Source organism: Leucoraja erinacea, chromosome 1 (genome assembly GCF_028641065.1).
Source record: "Leucoraja erinacea ecotype New England chromosome 1, Leri_hhj_1, whole genome shotgun sequence".
In the NCBI taxonomy this organism is placed as follows: Eukaryota; Metazoa; Chordata; class Chondrichthyes; order Rajiformes; family Rajidae; genus Leucoraja; species Leucoraja erinaceus.
Window position 1 is genome coordinate 112,025,873 of NC_073377.1, and position 22,286 is coordinate 112,048,158.

General features: G+C 44.5%; 1 protein-coding gene across 2 annotated transcripts in view; it reads right to left on the reverse strand.

Moving 5' to 3' along the window:
- The window catches only part of grid2 (glutamate receptor, ionotropic, delta 2), a 938,309-nt gene that overhangs the window by 10,503 nt on the left and 905,520 nt on the right, over positions 1-22,286 (reverse strand). The window contains exons 15-16 of one of the 2 annotated variants that reach the window (XM_055641535.1): positions 3,977-4,217; positions 1,929-1,970 (exon numbers count right to left, since the gene is read on the reverse strand). In XM_055641535.1, coding sequence (XP_055497510.1) covers positions 1,929-1,970; positions 3,977-4,217 — 283 coding nt within the window. The remainder of the gene's footprint in view (positions 1-1,928; positions 1,971-3,976; positions 4,218-22,286) is intronic. The other variant, XM_055641544.1, reaches the window with a different exon arrangement.

The window sequence follows — 22,286 nt, forward strand, 5'->3', positions numbered from 1 at the left end:
GACAATTCTGCACAGCAGGTGGACTGGATGGTAATGGAAAAAGGGGACTGCTCCCCGAGTAATATAGGAGCGACCATCCTCTCACCAATAAATTTGAATAATAAAAATTATAATAAAAATCCAATTATACATAACACAATAAGAACATGGAAACAAATAAAACAGAATTTAAAATTAAGAAACCTATCTCTTTTAATACCAATAGTCAATAATCCATCGTTTAAACCATCAATCATAGACAAATCATTTATACAATGGGAAAGAATGGGAATTAAAACGCTCGAAGATCTGTATGAATTGGGGAATTTACTATCATTTCAACAACTACAACTGAAATATAATTTGAAAAATAACCAATATTTTAAATATCTTCAAATTTGTGATTATCTGAAAAAACACACAAAAGACTATCATAATATGCCTTCCGACTTATTGGATGAAGCAATGAAGACCAAGGCGGAATCAGCTAATTTAATATCGTACCTATATAATATCATTTTAAACATAGAAATACCCACAACAGATGGAATTAGAAAAGATTGGGAACAAGAATTTACTACAGGTGCATAAATGTTCGATCAATGTACGACATACGCTCATCCAATTTAAAACATTACATAGATTATATTATTCAAAAACTAAATTAAATAAAATCTTCCCTAATGTTTCACCAATCTGTGATAAATGCCTGTGTCAAGAAGCTACCATAGCGCACTCTTTTGTTTTTTGTACAAAAATCCAAAAATTCTGGTATGAAATATTTGATATTTTTTCAAAATTGATCAAAATAAAACTGGTACCAAAACCAGAATGGATTATCTTCGGAATATCGGAAGGTAACCCTGAATTAAACGTGTTTCAGAAGAATTTATTTAATTACGGGCTAATAATGGGAAAAAAGCTTATACTTAAATTCTGGAAAAATGCGCCAACACCAACAATAAAAATGTGGATATCAAATATGTTTGAAACATTACATCTGGAAGAGATGAGATTCCTCCTAGCAGGTAAAGCAGACCAATTCCAAAAGACGTGGTCTATGTTTCTGGACCTATTACAAGTATGAGGTGCAATAGTAATTAAAAAAAAAACAAATATATAAATAAGTGGTATCAGGACCTGGTAACGGGAGGTAAAACAACAAAAACAGACTTGGTTGGTAGTCCCCTTTCTGCGGAGTTTAATGTTATAATAGAGCGATTGTTTCTATTTTCTCTTTCTTTCTTTTCTAGGGTCTATTTTCTCACTTTACTTCCTTCTCTAACTTCTTTCCTAAGGGGCTTTCTTTTCCCAACACTCTTGCACTTCACGACTCTCTTGCACTTTCTTTACTTTCCTTACTTCTACCTTTTTCTTAAAGCTCAAAAAAAATGAAGCGGTACAAAAAATGTATTAAGATATATGTGTTGTGTAGGATTGTAATTTACCGTACTTCTAATAAAAATAAAATTAAAAAAAAAAAAAAAAGCTAAAGATGGCTGCAACACAGGCAGAGCATTATCAGAGAAGACACCCAGCAACTGGCAATGTCCATGAATCGCAGACTTCAAGCAGTCAATGCAGGCAATGGATATGCAACAAAATACTGAACATGACTACTTTCATTTACATGACATTGCTGGATCCCAAACATTATGGTGCCCTGAAATGGGGGATATATATGTATAAACACAGCTGTAATTACTACATGGTGAACCCAAGATGTATAAAAATGGCCTTAATTAAAATCTGACAGTGTGCACTTAAACCACATGTGATTTTTTCTATTACAAATCTCAAATTGTGGAGTACAGAGGCTAATAAATAAATGATGGGTCTTTGTCCCAAACATTATGGAGGGCACTGTAGACCCTTCACTTTGTACTCCCAGAGTATAGTAATGCCACATTACCCCATCCCATCTATTGATTCTGATTCCAGATACCTACCAAATTGTACACCTTGTTCTCCATCCCACTGTGTAGAAACGGCTTTAAAATGGTAAAGGATAACAATTAAACGCAGAAAGAAAAAGTTATAAAATAAAGACCGTTAATTCAACATTTGTATAGAAAACGAGACCAAAGGGGGACCCCTTGGGTCCCGTCCCCTCAAAGCATAGTTGATGGGCGGGGGGGGGGGGGGGGGGGCCCTGCGGCGTCACACACACACTAACCGCCCCTCACACACACGGGGGGGGAGGAGGGGTGAGAGGGGGGTGAGAGGCGGAGGGAGGGGGGGGGGGGGGGGATGGGAGGGGGCGGGGGGGGGGGGGGGGGGGGGGGGGGGGAGGGGGGAGGGGGGGGGAGGGGGGGAGAAATTATAGACCAGTCTTCAAATAGTAACACAAATCCAAAAATGTAAAATAAGTATTTACTATAAATCTCTATGCTACATTGGTATAAAACAGCGCAGAACCCTGATTCATAGAGTTGTACAGTGTGGAAACAGGCCCTTTGGCCCACACTAGTCCCACCTGCCTGTGTTTTGGACAATGTCCTTCTAAACCTGTACAATCAATGACACATGGCAGAACAACCAAAAAGGCTAATATCATGCTTGCTTTTATTGGTCGTGGCATTGAGTATAAGAGTCAAGAAATTATGATGCAGTTTTATCGGACATTGGTCAGGCAGCATTCGGAGCATTGAGTGAAGTTCTGGTCGCTCCATTACAGGAAGGATGCAGTGGCTTTAGAGGGGGTGCAGAAGAGGACTACTAGAATGCTGCCTGGATTGGAGGGTTTCAGCTACAATGGGAGATTATGGATTATTTGGATTGTTTTCTTTGGAGCTTTGGATGTTGTGAGGAAATCTGATGGAAGTATGTAAAATTATGCGATGCAGAGATAGGGTAGATCAGTGATTCCCAAACTGGGGCCATGGCAAATCTCAGGGGGGGCCACGGAAAAATTTGGGGATTTAGGGAGCCACAGGTTCAATGAAGGGGGCCACCTTTTTTCCGCTAATAATGTCAGGGGGGGGCTACAGAAAAATTAAAGAGCCCAAGAGGGCCATGAGCTAAAAAAGGTTGGGAACCACTGGGGTAGACGATCAGAATGTTCTTCCCATGATTGATAAATAAAATACTAGGGGCACTGCTTTAAGGAGTGAGGGGCACATTTCTTACCCAGAGGATGCTGAGTGCCTGGGATGCATTACCAGGGGTGGGTGGTGGAGGCTGTTACATCAGTGGCTTTTAAGAACCTTTTGGATTGGCACATGGATATGTAGTGAATGGAGGTAAACTCTAGTTTTAGTTTATTATCAGGTGTACCGAGGTGCAGTGAAAATCACACACTCGGTGGACCAAAGGGCTTTTTTTCCACACTGTATCTAAAGTCTAAAGACTAAAGAGCCTTTGGACCACATAATATCTCTATTTTCCCCATTTGCTGCATTTGGCCTACATCTCATTAAATTCTTCCTGTCCATATATCTGTCCAAATGTCTTTTTTAATGCTGTAATTGTATTTGTTTCTATAGCTGTCTCTGGCAGTTCATTCCAAATATGGACTATTGTCTGCGAAAAAAGTTTAGTTTAGTTTAAAGTAGACAAAAGTGCTGGAGAAACTCAGCGGGTGCAGCAGCATCTATGGAGCGAAGGAAATAGGCAACATTTTGTGCCGAAACCCTTCTTCAGATTGAGGTTCAGTCTGTTTAGTTTAGTTTAGTTTAGAGATACAGTTGGCTCAGAGGTCCCTGTTAAATGACTCCTTTCTCACCTTGCCTATACCCTGTTATGTTTCCATAACGTTCTTCTAAACTCCAGAGAATGGAGTCACATTCGACTTGGTCCTGCCCATCTGACAATCTGCCTGTCCCACAAGTGTGCAGTTTTGTCCCTCTAGACCTACGTTCTCATTCAAGGTCTTTTTACCACCACACACTGCGTGAAGCTGCACATAGAACCACTCTCTTCAGATGCACAGGCCCTGCGCAGAGGTGGAGACTTTGCATGGGAGGGGGCTAACGTGGTGACAGCAGCAGGGATTTACCTCCTTGGATGGGGCCCGCGATCCCTTACGCCTGTTCCACCAGTTTTCCACAATGGCGATGAGACAGGCCAGGATGATCCCGGCGGCCAGCACGCAGAAGACCCCAGCAAAGCTGGCCAGATCGAGCGCACTGCCCTTCTGCTGAGCCCTGGATGGGGTGGAGATGTCACACTGCGCCGTCTTTGGCCACCACTTGTGCTTCAGGATGTCAAGGTCTCCGTGTTGTAGAAGCTCTAGGATCCTAGAGTGAAAGAAGAGAAGAAAACACTGTGGATGGATGATTCCAGTGATTTTTTAATGTATGTACTGTATGTATGTATGTATGTATGTATGTATGTATGTATGTATGTATGTATGTATGTATGTATGTATGTATCTATGCATGTACGTATGTATGTATGTATGTATGTATGTATGTATGTATGTATGTATGTATGTATGTATCTATGCATGTACATATGTATCCCTATCTCACTATATGTATCACACATATGTGTGTGTATATATATATATATATATATATATATATATATATATATATATATATATATATTATATACAAATCATACATTATACAGTGTACATATGTATATATATATATATGTGTGTGTATACATACATTCATATATCTACATTCATATCCAAGTCACACACACAATTTGTATATAAACATTCATATCCGTACATTATGCAACACCTCACAGTTTGCTCGGATTAAACATGTGCCATTTCTTCCAGTTATTCTCTATCCCGCTGTATACTATGACAGCCTTCTTACTGTCCACGGCTCTAGCAATCTTGGTGTTGTCTGCAAATTTACCAACCAGCTCGTCTACATTCATGCCCAAGTGATATGTTCACGTCCAGATCATACATGTAGATGCCATTCTGCTGGTCCCATTACAGGAAGGATGTGGAAGATTAAGAGAGAGTCTACAAGATTAGAGGGTAGTAGCTACACAGAGAGGTTGGACAAATTTGGATTGTTTTCTCTGGAATGCCAGAGGTTAAGGATCATGTGCAGGCAGATAAGATTTGTTTATATTGGCATCATGTTCGGCATGGACTTTGTGTGGCAAAGGGTATGTTTTTGTTCAATGTTCTATTTCCATGTCACCATACTTGAAGCAGTTTGTTACCACAGCAATGTCATGTGCATAGATTTCGATATGTGTGTATATTGTATGTCGCAAAAAACATGTCCATTTGAGTTTTGATTGTGAAGTGGACCTGGTTGGAGCCTTCTCAATTTGGAGAGATGAAGCAGGTGGCGAAAGAGAAAATAAATTCATGGTGAATTTCAGTGAGATTAATCAAGTAGGAAGAGACACAAGGGACTTCAGATGCTGGAACCTTGAGAAAAGCGCAATGTGTTGGAGGAACTCAATGGGTCAGGCAGCACCTGAAGAGGGAAATGAACAGTTGATGTTTTGAGGCAAGACCCTTCCTCTGGACTGATAGATGCTGCCTGCCCCACTGAGTTCCTCCAGCAGTTTGATTTTTGGCCCAGATTCCAGCATTTATGGTCTTTTGTGGCTGTATTGTATTTATGTAAATATACAAGTGGATACATATTTTATAAATATGCATTTGTATGCATTCATTTTTGTATACAAGTATAGACATGAGCATATGTTTTACAAATATGTATGGACAAATGTGTGTTTGGTTGCAAATGTGCATATTATATTATGAATACAAAACATACACATGTAGTTGAACATTAAAACAAATATTTATTTTTATAACACCTTTTGCATCCCATTTACAAAGGTCCTAAGTGTATTTCAGCTATTAAATTTTGTTCATCTGTGTCTCTGTAATGTGGTAAATGCGGCAGGCAAAGTTTTCACACATCAACCGCCCACTCTCAGCGATGCATTAATGCCCGAATATTGAGTTTTTCTTCTGTCGACTGATCAACAAACTGAGATCAGGAAGACTTGCTGGCTCTTCTTCTAAATGGTGCTTCAATGTTAGCCAGAGGGAGTAGTGTTCACATCTCTTCTGACATACTCGAGGGCCTGAACTATAGGGACAGCTTAAGCAGGTAACTCTATTCCTTGGATCGCAGGAGGATGTGGGGTGATATTATAGAGGTGTACAAGGAAGAGATCAGGTAAAGAGGAGAGGAATAGGTCAGGTAAATGCACAGAGTCTTCTGCCCAGAGTAGGGGAATCAAGAACTGGAGGACATAGGTTTAAGGTGAGGGGGCGAAAAGATTTAATAGGAACCTGAGGGGTAACTTTTTATACAAAGGGTGGTGTGTGTATGGAACAAGCTGCTGGAGGAGGTAGTTGAGGCAGGTACTATCGCAACATTTAAGGAACATTTAGACAGGTACATGGATAGGAAAGGTTTAGAGTGACATGGGCCAAAGGTAAACAGGTCGGACTAGTTTAGATGGGGCATGTTGGTCGTCATGGGCAGGTTGGGTCGAGGGGCCTGTTTCCACAATGGTGACTCTACACCTCTATGACTCTATAGGGCCTGTCCTAATATCAGGTATACTAAAAACGTATCAGGTCACTGAAAAAGTCGTGGCGTGATGCGGCGGTGACGCGCCGTGATGACGTATTGACCCTCTGTGTTTCCGCAAGTGTCACAACATTTGTTTTGTCGCCGCTGGATTTTGAAATGTTCAAAATCTTTCGGCGACCCTGATACGCCAGTCACACAGGACAGGCCCTTTAGACTCCGTGACTCTATGAGTCCATGACAAGATCTCCTACAAAGCTGAGATTGTGTGTCTAACTTAAACCAAGTCTAGTCAAGAGAGTTTATTGTCATGTGTCCCAGATTGGACAATGAAATACTTGCTTGCTGCAGCACAACAGAATATTGTAGGCATAAATACAGAACAGTTCACCATGGACCATATATATACACATAAATAAACAGATAAAGTGCAATAGGCTGTTATAGTTCAGAACTTGTTTGAAGTTGTGTTTAATAGTCTGATGGCTGTGGGGAAGTAGCTGTTCCTAAACCTGGATGTTGCAGATTTCAGGCTCCTGTACCTTCTTCCTGATGGCAGTGGAGAGATGAGTGTGTGGCCAGGATGGTGTGGGTCCTTGATGATGTTGGCAGCCTTTTTGAGGCAGCGACTGCGATAGATCCCCTCGATGGTAATGAGGTCAGAGCCGATGAAGGACTGGGCAGTGTTTACAACTTTTTTGCAGCCTTTTCCGCTCCTGGACGCTCAAGTTGCCGAACCAAGCCACGATGCAACCGGTCAGCATGCTCTATACTGTGCACCTGTAGAAGTTCGAGAGAGTCCGCCTTGACATACCGACTCGCCGTAATCTTCTCAGGCAGTAAAGGCGCTGATGTGCTTTCTTTATAATTGCATCAGTGTGCTGGCACCAGGAGAGATCTTCGGAAATATGCACGCCCAGGAATTTGAAGTTCTTGACTCTTTCCACCATCATCCCGTTGATATAAACGGGATTGTGGGTCCCTATCGTAACCCTTCCAAAGTCTACAATCAGTTCCTTGATTTTGCTGGTGTTGAGAGCCAGGTTATTGCGCTGGCACCATTTGGTCAATCGGTCAATCTCACTTCTATACTTTGACTCGTCGACCAGAGACTTCCGATTCAGAAATGAAACAAGTTACAGCTGACACAATATATGTGATATAGACACAAAATGCTGGAGTAACCCAGCGGGACAGGCAACATCTCTGGGTAGAGATGCTGCCTGTCCCGTTGAGTTACTCCAACATTTTGTGTCTATCTTTGGTTTAAACCAGCATCTACAGTTCCTTCCTACACAACCTATATGTGTATGCACATACATATATACATGTGTGTGTGTGGGCGTGTACAACTATGAGTGTCTACATGTGTGTGGATGCATGTATATTTAATGCAGGGGTCTATATGTAAAATATATGTGTGTGTATGTAGGGGTGCAGTCTGTGTTTGCATGGGCATATGTAAATTTGTATGTTTGTAGATCTGTGTATGAAAGCATGGGTTTATATGCGTACTGGGGTAGTTTGTTTGTGTGGTGTGCATATGCGTTTATGTGTGAGTGGTATGTGTGTGCATGCATATGTGTCATTATGTATAGCTGTGTATTTGTGTAAGTGCAAATCTATGTGCGAGTGTCTGTGTTTGTATGTGTGTGCGCATGCATGTGTTATTTTGTGTGTGTGTATATAGCTGTGTATATTTGTGTCAGTGCAAATGTGTGTGTATCTGTGTGTGTGTCCATGTACGTATGCATGTATGTGCGCTTGTGTGTGTATCTTTGTATTTGTGGGGATGTGTATGTGTGCAAGTTTGTGTCCGTGTATGTGTACATGCACATGTGTGTATCTGTGTATATGTGCATCTGTGTGTGTCCAAGTGAAAAAGTCTAACCTATGAGAATTAAACATTTTGCAGAATTGGCTCCGAGACGTAATAATTTCAAGGCTGGTTCACTTGGTCTTGCTTTGAGCTGAGTCACTGGGAGCTGCAATCCTGCTGATCCCCACATGGGGGCAGGCTGCACACAGGAAGCTGAAGCTGAATGGGAAACTGGTTCCTGCTCCATCAACCTAGATTCTTGCCTTTTCACCAAGAATGACCCAAATGCACACTCCTGCAAAGGCCATGTGTACTTGGACTTTCAGAGAAAGATAAATACAATGCTAATTTGTGTAAGAATGGATGGAAGGTCCGGTCATGATCTTCACTGTGATTTGCAAATGATATAACTTTATCCCAATTGGCATAAAACCATGAGTCTGCAGCTCAGCTTGTAGCTGGCAGCCAAATGGTGCTTGGAACTGTGTGGTTCCTATTAGTTTAGTCTATGAATATCCCCCAGAAACAGAATCTCCAGCTCATGTTACACCATTGGTGCTGGCTGTACAATCTCAGAATTAACCAGAAAGGCAGAAAATAAAAAGTAATCAACGTTTGGTTTATCAGACGTCAGAACTTTAAAAAAGATAGCACAGGCTGCATAATTGTCTTGGCCACCTGCCAGCCAGCTGACTAATTTCTCCAGAAAACAAGAGTACAGCCAGATAGAAATGCACAGAGGCCACAGTCTCTTGCAATAGCCATGAGATTGTGCCTGTTGAACAAGTAGAATTACTTTTCAATCTATTGACTTGCTTTAAATGGCCCTTTATTATATAAAGAACATTTATTTTCAGGTGTGTATTATTGGTGATTAATGGTTTAATTCTATGTTGCATTTCTGTGAGGCGCTATTATGAAGATGCCTTTTTTGATGCCTCGTATTATTAAAATGTTTCTCACCGTCTGACACTGGTGTCATGGAATTATTATTATTATTATTATTATTATGATTATTATTAGTCATTATAGCTCACTAAGTCCTTGCCGACACTCTGTGAAAAAACACTCTATCCCCAAGGCCTTGCTCATTTACTTCTCTCTTACAAACCAAAATCAATGATTGTTCTTGAATCTTTCGACTTGCAGACCTTAGAGATGCAGCGCAGAAACAGGCCATTTGGCCCACTCAGTCCATGTTGACCAGCGATCACCTCGTACACTACACACTGGGAACAATTAAATGTTTTACCGATGCTAATTAACCTACAAACCTGTTTTGGAGTGTGGGAGGAAACCGGAGCACTTGGAGGAAACCCACATGGTCACAGAGAGAACGTACAAACTCCGTACAGACAGTAGTCTGGATCCTTAGTCAGGATCAAACCTGGTTCTCTGGCGCTGCAAGGCAGCGACTCTACCTCTGCGCCACCGTATCACCCTAAACACCAGGACATATACGTAAACACCATGGTACACAAAAAAGCTGGAGAAACTCAGTGGGTGCAGCAGCATCTATGGAGCGAAGGAAATAGGCAACGTTTCGGGCCGAAACGCTTCTTCAGACTGATAGGGGGTGGCGGGGAGAAGGAAGGAAAAAGGAGGAGGAGAAGCCTGAGGGCTGGGGGATGGGAGGAGACAGCCCGAGGGCTAAGGAAGGGGAGGAGAAAGCAAGGGCTAACAAAATTGGGAGAATTCAATGTTCATGCCCCCAGGATGCAGACTCCCCAAGCGGAATATGAGGTGCTGTTCCTCCAATTTCCGGTGTTGCTCGCTCTGGCAATGGAGGAGACCCAGGACAGAGAGGACGGATTCGGAGTGGGACTGGAATTGAAGTGCTGAGCCACCGGGAGGTCAGGTAGGTTCTTGCAGACCGTGCGGAGCTGTTCGGCGAAACGATCGTCCAACCTCCGCTTGGTCTCACCGATGTAGATCAGCTGACATCTAGAGCAGCGGATGCAGTAGACGAGGTTGGAGGAGATACAGGTGAACCTCTGTTGCACCTGGAACGACTGCTTGGGTCCTTGAATGGAGTCGAGGGGGGAGGTAAAGGGACAGGTGTTGCATTTCTTGCAGTTGCAACGGAAAGTGCCCGGGGAGGGGGTGGTACGGGAGGGAAGGGAAGAATTGACAAGGGAGTTGCGGAGGGAGCGGTCTTTGCGGAAGGCAGACATGGGGGGAGATGGGAAGATGTGGCGAGTGGTGGGGTCACGTTGGAGGTGGCGAAACTGACGGAGGATTATTTGTTGTACGTAAACACCATGGTTGAAAGGCCTATTTCAGACTTGCAGCTTCCGACTGGGTCTGTGATTGCGCAATATAAGAACAGGTTACGCTGCAAATTCTCCCTGATTAAGTCTGACAGGAACTTTTGATTGTCACAGCGATGATGCTGCATATATACAATGCACTTTGTCAAACAGATCAAAGACTAGAAATAAATGCACTGGTGAAAACTGTTTTCAAGTGCCAGGATTATTACATTCTAAGCAGTATTTGTATCTGAATGTTAAAAGCATCAATTCAGAATCCAACCAGAACCGAGATACTAGCAGTATTGTTCACTAAGATCGTATTTTTATTCTTGATATATTAAACCTACTTTTTCTTTCATTTTAAACTCAGTTCTTTCCCAGTCAGAGATCTACCTTAGTAAGCACTTTGACAAGACAGATGATAAAACTTGCTGCCAAGTTGAGTACGTAGTAGATAAGAGGCACTATAATGTACGGCACTGTCTGCTAAAGAGCAAGAAAGGTAAAAAAAATATATTGAATATTGGTCTCTGCAGACAGATTCTGAATAGCAAGTATTTTGCACAGTGTGCCAAAATAAATTGTAGTTCAGACAAACCTGTGACTGAGCGCGAACTGAATAGCCCACTAAATCATTCTCAAACATCTCGGGAACTGACCTCCCCGCCATCAAAGGGATCTACTGGAGGCGCTGCCTCAAAAAGGGAGCCAGCATCATCAGAGATGAAGATTTCACTAATTTCACTCCTTTAGGAGTCTAAAAACAGTGACTACCAGGCTCAAGAATAGATTCATCCTAACAACCATCAACTAGTGTTCATCGACTTGAACACTGCACAACAAAACTAAATTATGAACAATGTAGTCTCTTTGGTTGCACTAAGGCTTTGGCTTTTATTAGGGTTATTAGTTTATTGATTTTGTTTGTTTGGTTATTATGTGTTATCTATGACTGCTGTGTTTATAGACCTGTCATGCTGCTGCAAGTAAAAATGTAATTATTCCATTATCAGAACATATGACAATTGAACATATATTCTCTGTTTAGTTTTACTTTAGTTCACTTTACCTTAGAGATACAGTGTGGAAACAGGCCCTTTGGCACACCGAGTCCGCGTACCGATCACCCCGTACACAAGCGCTATCCTACACACTAGGGACGATTTACAATCTTCACCAAAGGCAATTAAGCTGCAAACCTGCAATGTTGGAGGAAACTGGAGCACCCGGATTCACGGGGAGAACGTACAAACTCTGTGCAGACAACGCCCATAGTCAGGATTGAACCCGGGCCTCTGCCGCTGTCAGGCAGCAACTCTACTGCTGTGCCACCATGCTGACCCTGATGAGGGAATCCAAATGCTAAAAGCCAGGTATTTCAGAATAAGAGGAGGTCCATTGAAGACGAAGACGAGGATGAATTTCTTTCCTGTGTATGATGAATCTTTGGAATTCTCTGCCCCAGATAGTTTTTCTCAAAAGATACAGAATTGAAATAGGCCCTTCGGCCCATCAAGTCGTTGCTGACCATCAATCACACGTTCATACTAGTTCTATATCATCCCACTTTCTTTCTACACATTCGGGGCAACTTACAGAGGCCAATGAACTTGCAAATCGGCACAACTTGAAACAGGAAATATTGGGAAGAAACTCAATGGAAACTCACATCGTCAACAGGGGAACGTGCAAAGTCCACACAGGTCAGGATCAAAGCCAGGTCTCTGGCGCAGTGAGGAACAGCTCTACCAGCTGTGCCACTGTACCGCCCTAAAGGTAACCGGTCCCGGAGTCTCAAGGTCATAATACATCAGAAATAAACATAAGGAACAGAAAACAGGATAGTAGAAGCGACACTATTCGACTAACCTATCATGCAGAACCCAGCACCTGGCATTGCAATGGTTGGTAAATATCGCTTGGATGTCTCTATAGCTTTCTCACTGCAGATGTAGAAGCTTCCTCTGAACCTAGGAGAATACCACTGTTTATAAGCGCAAAATGGGGGCGCCGTCCTGTATGGGTATGGCTGCCCAGCCTGCAGCTGTGGTAAATATCGCTTGGATGTCTCTATAGCTTTCTCACTGCAGATGTAGAAGCTTCCTCTGAACCTAGGAGAATACCACTGTTTATAAGTGTCTGTGAATCTGTGTTGCTCATGGCTCCAATAGGAAGGTACTCTGTGATAGGCAACTTGCAATAGTGTAAAATAAACAGTAACATACGACTGACGCAAAATGGGGGCGCCGTCTGTATGGGTATGGCTGCCCAGCCTGCAGCTGTCCGTTTTGTCACCTCTTTTTTTAATTTTTAGTGAGTTAAAGTGTTTTGTGTTGGAGGTTTTAGTCTCTTTTATATGGGGGGTGGGGTGGGGAAGGGGGAAACTGCATTTCTCAGTCCCTACCTGGATGGGGGGGCTGCTTTCCTCCGAGCAGCAACTTCGACCCGTACTTGCGGCCTGCTATCGGGTTCTGGAGCGGCATTTCCTGACAGGACCGGCCAGAACCACGGCTTCGGCGGCGGCACAGCGCTGGAGCGCTATTGCGGAGCGGGCGATGCCTTACCCGGGTCGTCGCGCTGGAGCTCTGGTGAGCTGAGACTGCCGATGAAAACATCGCGGAGCTGCAGGACTGTGGAGCGGCCAGCCACGGGCGGCGGCGCTGACCTTAAACATCGTGGAGCCTGGGATCTCTTGCCGAGATCGCCAGTGGTGGAGCTCCGTCCAGCGCGGCCTGTTGGCTTCGGAAGCCGCGGTCTCCGGTAGGGAAGCGGCCGTTCCAGGTGTCCCAAGCCGCTGAGAGGGTTCTCCCGACGCCGGAGCACCATCATCCGGCGAGAAGGGCCTGTAACATCGGCCCCCGTAGCGGCGACTGCGGAGGCCTCAAATAGGCCCGACTATGGGTGGACATGGGGATGGGGACTGGACTTTGTGCCTTCCCTCACAGTGGGAACCATTGTGGGGGGACGTTTTTATGTTTAAATTTCTTTACTATTGTTATGTTTGTATTCTTTTTAATGTGCTGCAATGGCAACTTGAATTTCACGACACCAATTGGTGTATGTGACAATAAATGAACCTTTAAACCTTTGAAATGCTGGAGTAACTCAGCAGGTCAGGCAGCATCTCTGGAGAAAAGGAATAGGTGACGTTTAGGGTCGAGACCCTTCTTCAGACTGAGAGTCAGGGGAAAGGGAAGCAAGAGATATAGACGGTGATATAGAGAGATATAGAATGAATGAATGAATGAAAAATATGCAAAAAAGTTGCAGAGTTGGAGAGTAGGAGGAATCGATGAGAGGGAGCAGTGATGTTGCAGAACTCTCGTCGGAGACAGGAGGAGAACTTCAATGTAGACATACCTTGAGGAGACTTTGCAGTGGAGCTGATGTAATGTGTAGGAAGGAACTGCAGATGCTCGATTCAACCAAAGATAGACACAAAAAGCTGGAGTAACTCAACGGGTCAGACTGTATCACTGGAGAAAAGGAATAGGTGACTTTTCAGGTTGAGATCTTTCTTGGAAATAGGTTTAAGCTGCGAGGGGAAGATTAACAGGGAACGTAAGGAGGCAACGTTGAACACAAAGGATGGTGGGTGTATGGAATGAGCTGCCAGAGGTGGTAGTTGAGGCAGATAATATAACAGCATGTAAAAGACTCTTGAATAGGCACATGGTTTGGAAAGATTTATTGGGATATGGGACCAAACGTGGCCGGGGAGGACCAACAGCAGACCGTGCAAACGCCACGGACGTCAGGATCGAAACCAGGTCTCCGGCACTGAGAGGCAGTAGCTCTACCAACTACGCCACTGTGGTAGAGGCTGTGATGGAAAATAGCCAAGACTAGGGGACTTTGGGGATGGGGGGGGGGGGGGGGGGGGGGGGGGGGGGGGGGGGGGAGGGGGGTCACATTATGGGAAAAAGCCCATTAAATGGAGTTTGAAACATGGATATGTCCAGCTATAATCTATTTAAATTGTATGGCAGACAGAAACTGGCCCTTCGGCCTAACTTTTTCATGCTGACTGAGATGCACATTTCAGTCTGAAGAAGTGTCTCGACCCGAAACGTTGCCTATTTCCTTCGCTCCATAGATGCTGCTGCACCCGCTGAGTTTCTCCAGCATTTTTGTCTACCTTCGATTTTCCAGCATCTGCAGTTCCTTCTGATGCACATTTAAGATAGTCTCATTTGCTTGTGTTTGGACCATATCCATATACTCCTGCTCCTATTTGTCTTAAGGGCCTGTCCCACTTGGGCGTCATTTGCGCATCATTTACGCGACATCATTTACGCGTCATGACGCACTTGATCGTGATGGTGCGCAAGCCTGATGTGTGCAATGAGGAAGCGACATTATTGCATAGAGGTGCGTGAGAAGGTTCACCAGTAATTCCTGGGCCTGTCCCAGGACTGTTGGGCAAGACGTTTAGCGCGTTTTACTCTCTAGATGGAGCGTGAAGGGGGGATTTTAGTACATCCCAAAATCTTAAGGGGCGGACCGCTAGTGCGGAAGATTGTTCCCGCGTGTTAGGGCCTACGTCACAAGGGGTCACACCTTATAAGGGGAAATCCTTTAAAACCGACTGAGAAGAACTTTTTTTCGCGAGTCGTAATCTCTGTCGTGACGAGGGTAAATGATGTCAGTTCGTAAATGACACACGCAAATGACGCCCAAGTGGGGGTACAGGCCCAGGTGTAGAGTTGGATGATCAGTGATCATATTGAATGGCGGTGCGGCTGTACGGCGCCCTAGAACCTTTTTCTATGTATAAAAGGGCTTTCCCACCTGCGCCATCTGCCTGACGCGCAAATTTGTACACACAAGTGGGACAGGCCCGCGCGTAATAATACGTGACCACCTGCCTTTCAGTGCGTAGTTAAATGATCAAAATAACCAGCTCTGTGCAAACAGTCCCTTAGGCAGTCCACACTGTGTTTTTGGGAAAAAATTTGTGCCATTTGATGTAAATTGGTGGCACCTCTGGTTACCATTGATTTCCACCAATGAAAGTAATTCTTGTCCCAGTCCTCCCACTCATTTTAAAACCTTTGTCCCCCTCCCACTCCCTTACTGATTTCCCCCATGAAATCTCCCCCCTCCCCTCCCTCCCCCCTTCTCCCCCCCTCCCCTCCCTCCCCCCTTCTCCCCCCCTCCCCCATCTCCTATCCCCTCCCTTTCCACTTCCCTTAATTACCCCAGAATGGTGTATTCAATTAACTCATGATTTGAATTGCATTAAAACATTTAAATAAGATTTATATGTTAAATGTCCTGTCAATATAATAAATGGCCAGACATTTAAATGAATAAACTATATATGGTGTGTTTCAAAATTTTTATAGCAGTCCTGATAAATAGCCAGTTAGATCATGTTATGTTTTATGGCATAAAATATTACAACATTACTTCCACTTTTATAGCAGTGATTACACTTTAAAAGTGCTTCATTGACTGTAAAATGCTTTGGGATGTCCCAAGGTTGTGGAGCGTGCCAACAGCAATGAACTTCTTATTACTGAGTGTTATCTGTAAAGTTATGTACTCAGACTCTCCAAATCACCCGGGATTCTTTCTCCCTTTTCATCTTCAGAAACTAGCCCTAATGATCAGACTTTGTATTCCCGCCTCAACTCCGCAGCGGACCAAATGGGCTCTTCCAGCCTTGAGGTGAGCAGAAACCCATTTTTCAAGTGGTCCATCAGGGAGGATTTGTGAGAACCAGACTGAGGCACTGAAAGTGTTTCCACTCCATCATCAAAGAAAGTAGGATATTGATAGAGATTTCAACTTCCCTAATAGTGGAGTTTTCAACTCTCCCCAATAGTAGGGGTTTCAACCCCCAATATGTGGGGTTTCAACTTGATTATTTGTTGCGGTTTCAACCCCAATATTCATGGTTTCAACTTTCATAAGTTCACAAGCTCACAATTTATAGGAATAGAATTAGGCCATTCGGCCCATCGAGTCTACTCCGCCATTCAATCATGACTAATGTCTGCCTCCTCCCATTTTCCTGCCTTCTCCCCATAACCCATGACACCTGTTCTAATCAAGCATTTGTCTATCTCTGCCTGAAAAATATCAACTGACTTGGCCTCCACAGCCCTCTGACTAAAGAAGTTCCTCCTCGACCTAAAATGTCACTTATTCCTTTTCTCCAGAAATGCTGCACTAGTCCCACTTGCCTGTGCTTTGGTCCATATCCCTCCAAAACTGTCCGATCCATGTACCTGTCTAACTATGTTTTAAATAATGGGATAGTCCAAGCCTCAACTACCTCCTCTGACAGCTTGTTTCTTACACCCACCACCCTTTGCGTGAAAAAGTTTCCCCTCGGATTCCTATTAAATCTTTTCCCCTTCACCTTGAACTTATGTCCTCTGGTCCTCGATTCCCCTACTGTGGGCAAAAGACTACATGATACATTCCTCTCATGATTTTGTACACCTCTATAAGATCCCCCCTCACCCTCATGCACTCCATGGAATAGAGGCCCAGCCTACTCAACCTCTCCCTATAGCTCACAAACTCTAGTCCTGGCAACATCCTCGTAAATCTTTTCTGAACCCTTTGAAGCTTGACAATATTTTTCCTATAACATGGTGCCCAGAACTGAACACAATATTCTAAATGTGGTCTCACCAACGTCTTATATAACTGCAACATGACCTCCCAACTTCTATACTCAATATTCTGACTGATGAAGGCCAAATTATCAAAACCCTTTTTGATCACCTTATCTACCAGCGACTCGACCTTCAAGGAACCATGCACCTGTACTCCTAGATCCCTCTGCTCTACAACACTACCCAGAGGCCTACCATTTACTGTGTAGGTCCTGCCCTTGTTCGACGTCCCAAAATGAACACCTCACACTTTTCTGTATTATATTCCATCAACCATACCTCCGCCCACCTGGCCAATCGATCCAGATCCTGCTGCAATCGTTCAAAACCATCTTCACTATCGACAAAACCACTCACTTTTGCATCATCAGCAAACTTGCTAATCTTGCCCTGTATGTTCTCATCTAAATCATTTAAATCCCAGCACTGAACCCTGAGGCACACCACTAGTCACAGGCCTCCAGTCGGACAAGCAGCCTTTCGCCATCACCGTCACCCTCTACTTCCTTCCATGGAGTCAATTTGCTATCCATTCAGCTCTCTCCTTGGATACCATGTGACCTAACCTTCCAGAGCAGCCTACCATGCGGAACCTTGCCGAACGCCTTACTGAAGTCCATGTACACAACATCTACAGCTCTGCCCTCATCGATCGTTTTGGTCACGTCTTCAAAAAAATCAATCAGATTTGTGGGACACGTCCTCCCACGCACAAAACCATGCTGACTATCCCTAATCAGCCCTTGCCCATCCAAATGCCTGTATAACTTATCCCTCAGAATACTCTCGAGTAACTTTCCAACTACAGATGTTAAGCTCACCGGCCTATAGTTTCCAGCATTTTCCCTGCAGCCCTTCCGGAAAAGAGGTACAACATTTGCCACCCTCCAGTCTCCAGCACCTCTCCTGTATTTAAGAATGACTCGTAAATTTCAACCAGGGCTCGCGCAATTTCCTCTCTAGTTTCCCACAATGTCCTCCGATATATGTGATCAGGCCCTGGAGATTTGTCTACCTTCAAACATGACAGTACCTTCAGTACTTCTTCGAAGTATGATCAGCCATGATCATATTGAATGGCAGTGCAGACTCGAAGGGCCGAATGGCCTACTCCTGCACCTATTTTCTATGTTTCTATGATGGTAACACTGACTGCTCTCAAGGCACTTCCATTGACTGCCCCAATTTCCTCCGCCTTGCTGTCTTTCTCCTCGATAAATACAGAGGAGAAATACACATTGAGGATCTTTCCCATCTCCTGTGGCTCCACACAGAGGCGACCGCTTTGATTCCTGAGAGGCCCCACTCTCTCTAGTTACCCTTTTCCCCCTTATGTATTAATAAAACCTTTTGGATTGTTCTTAATGCTACCTGCTAGAGCTATCTCCGGGCCCATTTTTCCAGCAGCCTATACCTGTGCCATGCATCCTTCTTGTTTTTGACCAATGCCTCAATTTTCCTCGTCAGCGAAGCTTCCTTATGTTTGCCTGCTTTGCCCTTCACTGTAACGGGGATGTACAGTACATATCCTGAGCTTTCGTCAGCACACTTTTAAAAACATCCCGCTTAGCTGATGTTCCTTTCCCCTCAAATAACCTGCTCCAGTCAACTTGAGCAAGACCTTCTCTCATACGCTCAAAGTTGGCCTTAACCCATTTGAGCACCTTTGTCCCTATCCATAATCGATAATCCATAATCCCTACCATCAAATCACTCCCCATAACCTAATCGAACTGTGGTCACTGGTCCCAAAAGGCTCCTCCACACACACTTCATTAACTTGCCCTTCCCTATTTCCCAATACTGGATCCAGCGTTGCACTCTCATGTGTGGGGGGCTCTACATACTGCTTAAGAAAACTCTCCTGAACTCTTTTGAGGAACTGCACCCTGTTTAAACCTTTTATGCTATGATTTTCCCAGTCTATATTGGGACGGTTAAAATCCCCTTCTACAATAACCTTTTTTGAGCTGCAGCTGTTTGCAATCTCCTGACAAATTTGCTCTTCTAATTTCCATTGACTATTCGGGGGTCTGTAGTACACCCCCAACAAGGTGACCATACCTTTCTTGGTTCTCAGCTCCACCCATATAGCCTCACTAGATGAACCGTCTATAATGTCGCCTCTGATCACTGCCGTGACATCCTCCTTAACCCACAATGCACCCCCACCCCCCCCTCTTTTTCCCTCACCCGTCTCTCCTGAAGCTCCTGTACCCTGGAACATTAAGCTGTCAGTCCTGCCCCTCCCTTAACCAGGTTTCAGTCATGGCTACAACGTCCCAGTCACTCGTACCTATCCATGCCCTAGGCCCATCTGCCTTACCCGTCAGGCCCCTTGCATTAAAATACGTGCAGTTGAAACCAACCCCCCTTCCTCGCTCTCTGCCTTTTACCTGCTTATTCTGTCCACTAATTTTTCCCACACCACCCTCCATACCAACGTCTATCCTCTCATGTGCTTCTGTATTGCACGAGATCCCACCCCCCTGCCAATCCAGTTTAAAGGCTCCCGTGTAACATTAGCAAACCTTCCCGCTAGGATGTTGGTCCCCCTCCGGTTTAGGGGCAACCCGTCCCTTTTATACAGGTCACCCTTGCCCCAGAAGAGATCCCAATGATTCAGAAATCTAAATCCCTGCCCCCTGCACTAACTCCTCAGCCACACATTAATTTCCCCTATCTTCCCATTCTTATCTTCACTAGCACGAGATACTGGAAGCAATCCCTGCGATCATTACCCTGGAGGTCTTGCTTTTCAGTCTTTTACCCAATTCCGTAAACTCGTGTTGCAGAACCTCCTTCCTCTTCCTACCTCTATCGTTTATGCCAACATACACTCCAACCTCTGGCTGCTACCCCTCACTCTTGAGGATGCCATAAAATCACTCCTCAACCTCCTGCACTTCCACGAATAAATCCCTAAGGCTTGATCAGATGCCTCCAGCCACCAGAGAGACAAGGGAGAAGATTTCTCGGGCTCTGATAGATGTCTTCTCTGGCCATAGAAGAGATGCCAGACTGGAGGACAGCCAATGGGGCCATTCATTCAAGAAAGGCAGCCGAATAGAGCCTGAGAATTTACGGCCTATGAGTCTAACAAAAGTGGTAGGATGATTATTGGAGAAATTCTGAAGGACAGGAGCAATTTTCATTTGGAGAGTCGAGGATTGATCAAGGATAGTCGGCATAGATTTAAGGGCAATCCTGTCTGACAAACCAGATTGAATTTTTTCAAGGAGGTCACTGTACCATAGAGCAAGCAGTACAGTGCAGCACAGTACAGGATTCAATGATACTTCATCATCACTTGTACCTAGGTACAGTTCTTTGTTTCTTCAAATTCTTTGTTTTTGCATACACTCCGGTAAAATCAAACCGCAGACTTCACCGAGGCAGTACTCAAAGAGTCGTCACATTTCTGACGCAGACAAAGTTTCATGAGATCCTAGTACCTTCTTGTATTCAGACCTGCCGCCACACGTGGTTCCCCTTTGTTCTCGGTGCCCCCCAACCCACCCCCCCCCCTCCCTCTTTGGCAGGTTGCTCTTCATTCTTTGCAGCTCCCCCGCTGGGTCCCCTTTTGTTCTCGATGGCGTAGCCTGCCAGGAACTGGGTGGGCCCTTTGGCCCACAATCTCTGTGCAGAACATGATGCTAAGTTCATTAGCATCACAATGCATTACTGTACACTGACAATGACAATTAAATTGAATCTGAATCTGAATCTGAATCTGAATTAGCCGTTCGGGCCCATCGGATCTACTGGCTTCATGGCTGATCTATCTTTCCCTCTCAACACTATTCTCCTGCCTTTTCCCCGTAACCTTTGACACCCTTACTAATCAGGAATCAAGACTTAAGGTTAAACTAATCTTATCTACCTGCACATGATCCATATCCCTCCATTCCCAGCGTATCTATGTGCCTATGTTGTATAATTTACCTACAGGTTACAGGGCTCTGGGGAGAGTTATGGAACAGAGGGATCTAGGAGTGCAGGTACATTGGTCCTTGAAGGTGGCATTACAGATAGATAGGGTGGTCAAAAAGGCTTTTGACACATTGGCCAACATCAGTCAGGGCACTGAGTATAGAAGTTGGGTGGGGGGGTCATGTTGCAGATATACAAGATGTTGGTGAGGCCACATTTAGAGTATTGTGTTCAGTTGTGGGCACCATGTTATAGGAAATATGTTGTCAAGTTGGAAAGGGTGCAGAGAAGATTTATGAGAATGTTGCCTGGGCTCGAGGGTCTGAGCTATAGGGAGTAGGCTGGAGTGCAGGAGGATGAAGGGAGATTTTATAAAGGTGTGTAGCATCATGAGAGGAATAGATCGAGTAGACGCACAGAGTCCGTAACGTAGAGTAGGGGAATCGAGAACCAGAGGGCATATGTTTGTGAAGGAAAATAGATTTCGTAGGAATCTGAGGGGTAACCTTTCCACACAGATGGTGGTGGGTGTATGGATCAAGCTTCCGGAGGAGGTGGTTGAGGCACGGACTATCACATCATTTAGGAAACAATTAAACAGGTACATGCATTGGACAGATTTAGAGGGACGGGCCAAACACAGGCAGGCGGGACTAGAGTCGCTGGGATATGTTGGCCGGTGTGGGCAAGTTGGGCCGAAGGCTCTGTTTCCACACTGTATGACTTTATGACTCTAATTCCAAACACACCAGTCTATGTGCCCCCTCCTGCCCAGAAATGGAAGCTGCATCTTCCTCAGAGATTGTTAGAGGTAATGGAAGGTTAAACCGAACACAGGAGAAAGCAACGCACCAACCCTGCACTTTCCACAAATTAGCAGTGACTCCATTTCAAAACTAATTAATTGCCTGTGAAACCAACGGGACTTCCTGAGGTTGTGGAGGGCAGCAACTAAACGGAAACTCAATCTTCTCTTCTCACTTGATGTGCGATCTTTGCTGACCTCTTTGCTTCTGCCAATATCACTCATCTGGCAGCAAACTAATTACCTGACACCATCGACGAAGAGATGACAACCCAAAGAGCTGCCAACAGGTTAATTGGCGAGTTACCTCTGGTGCAGGTAAGTGGCTGATAGGTTTGTCAGAGGGAGTGAGGTGGCAGGGCATGGGGAAACTAGGAAGGGTGGGGG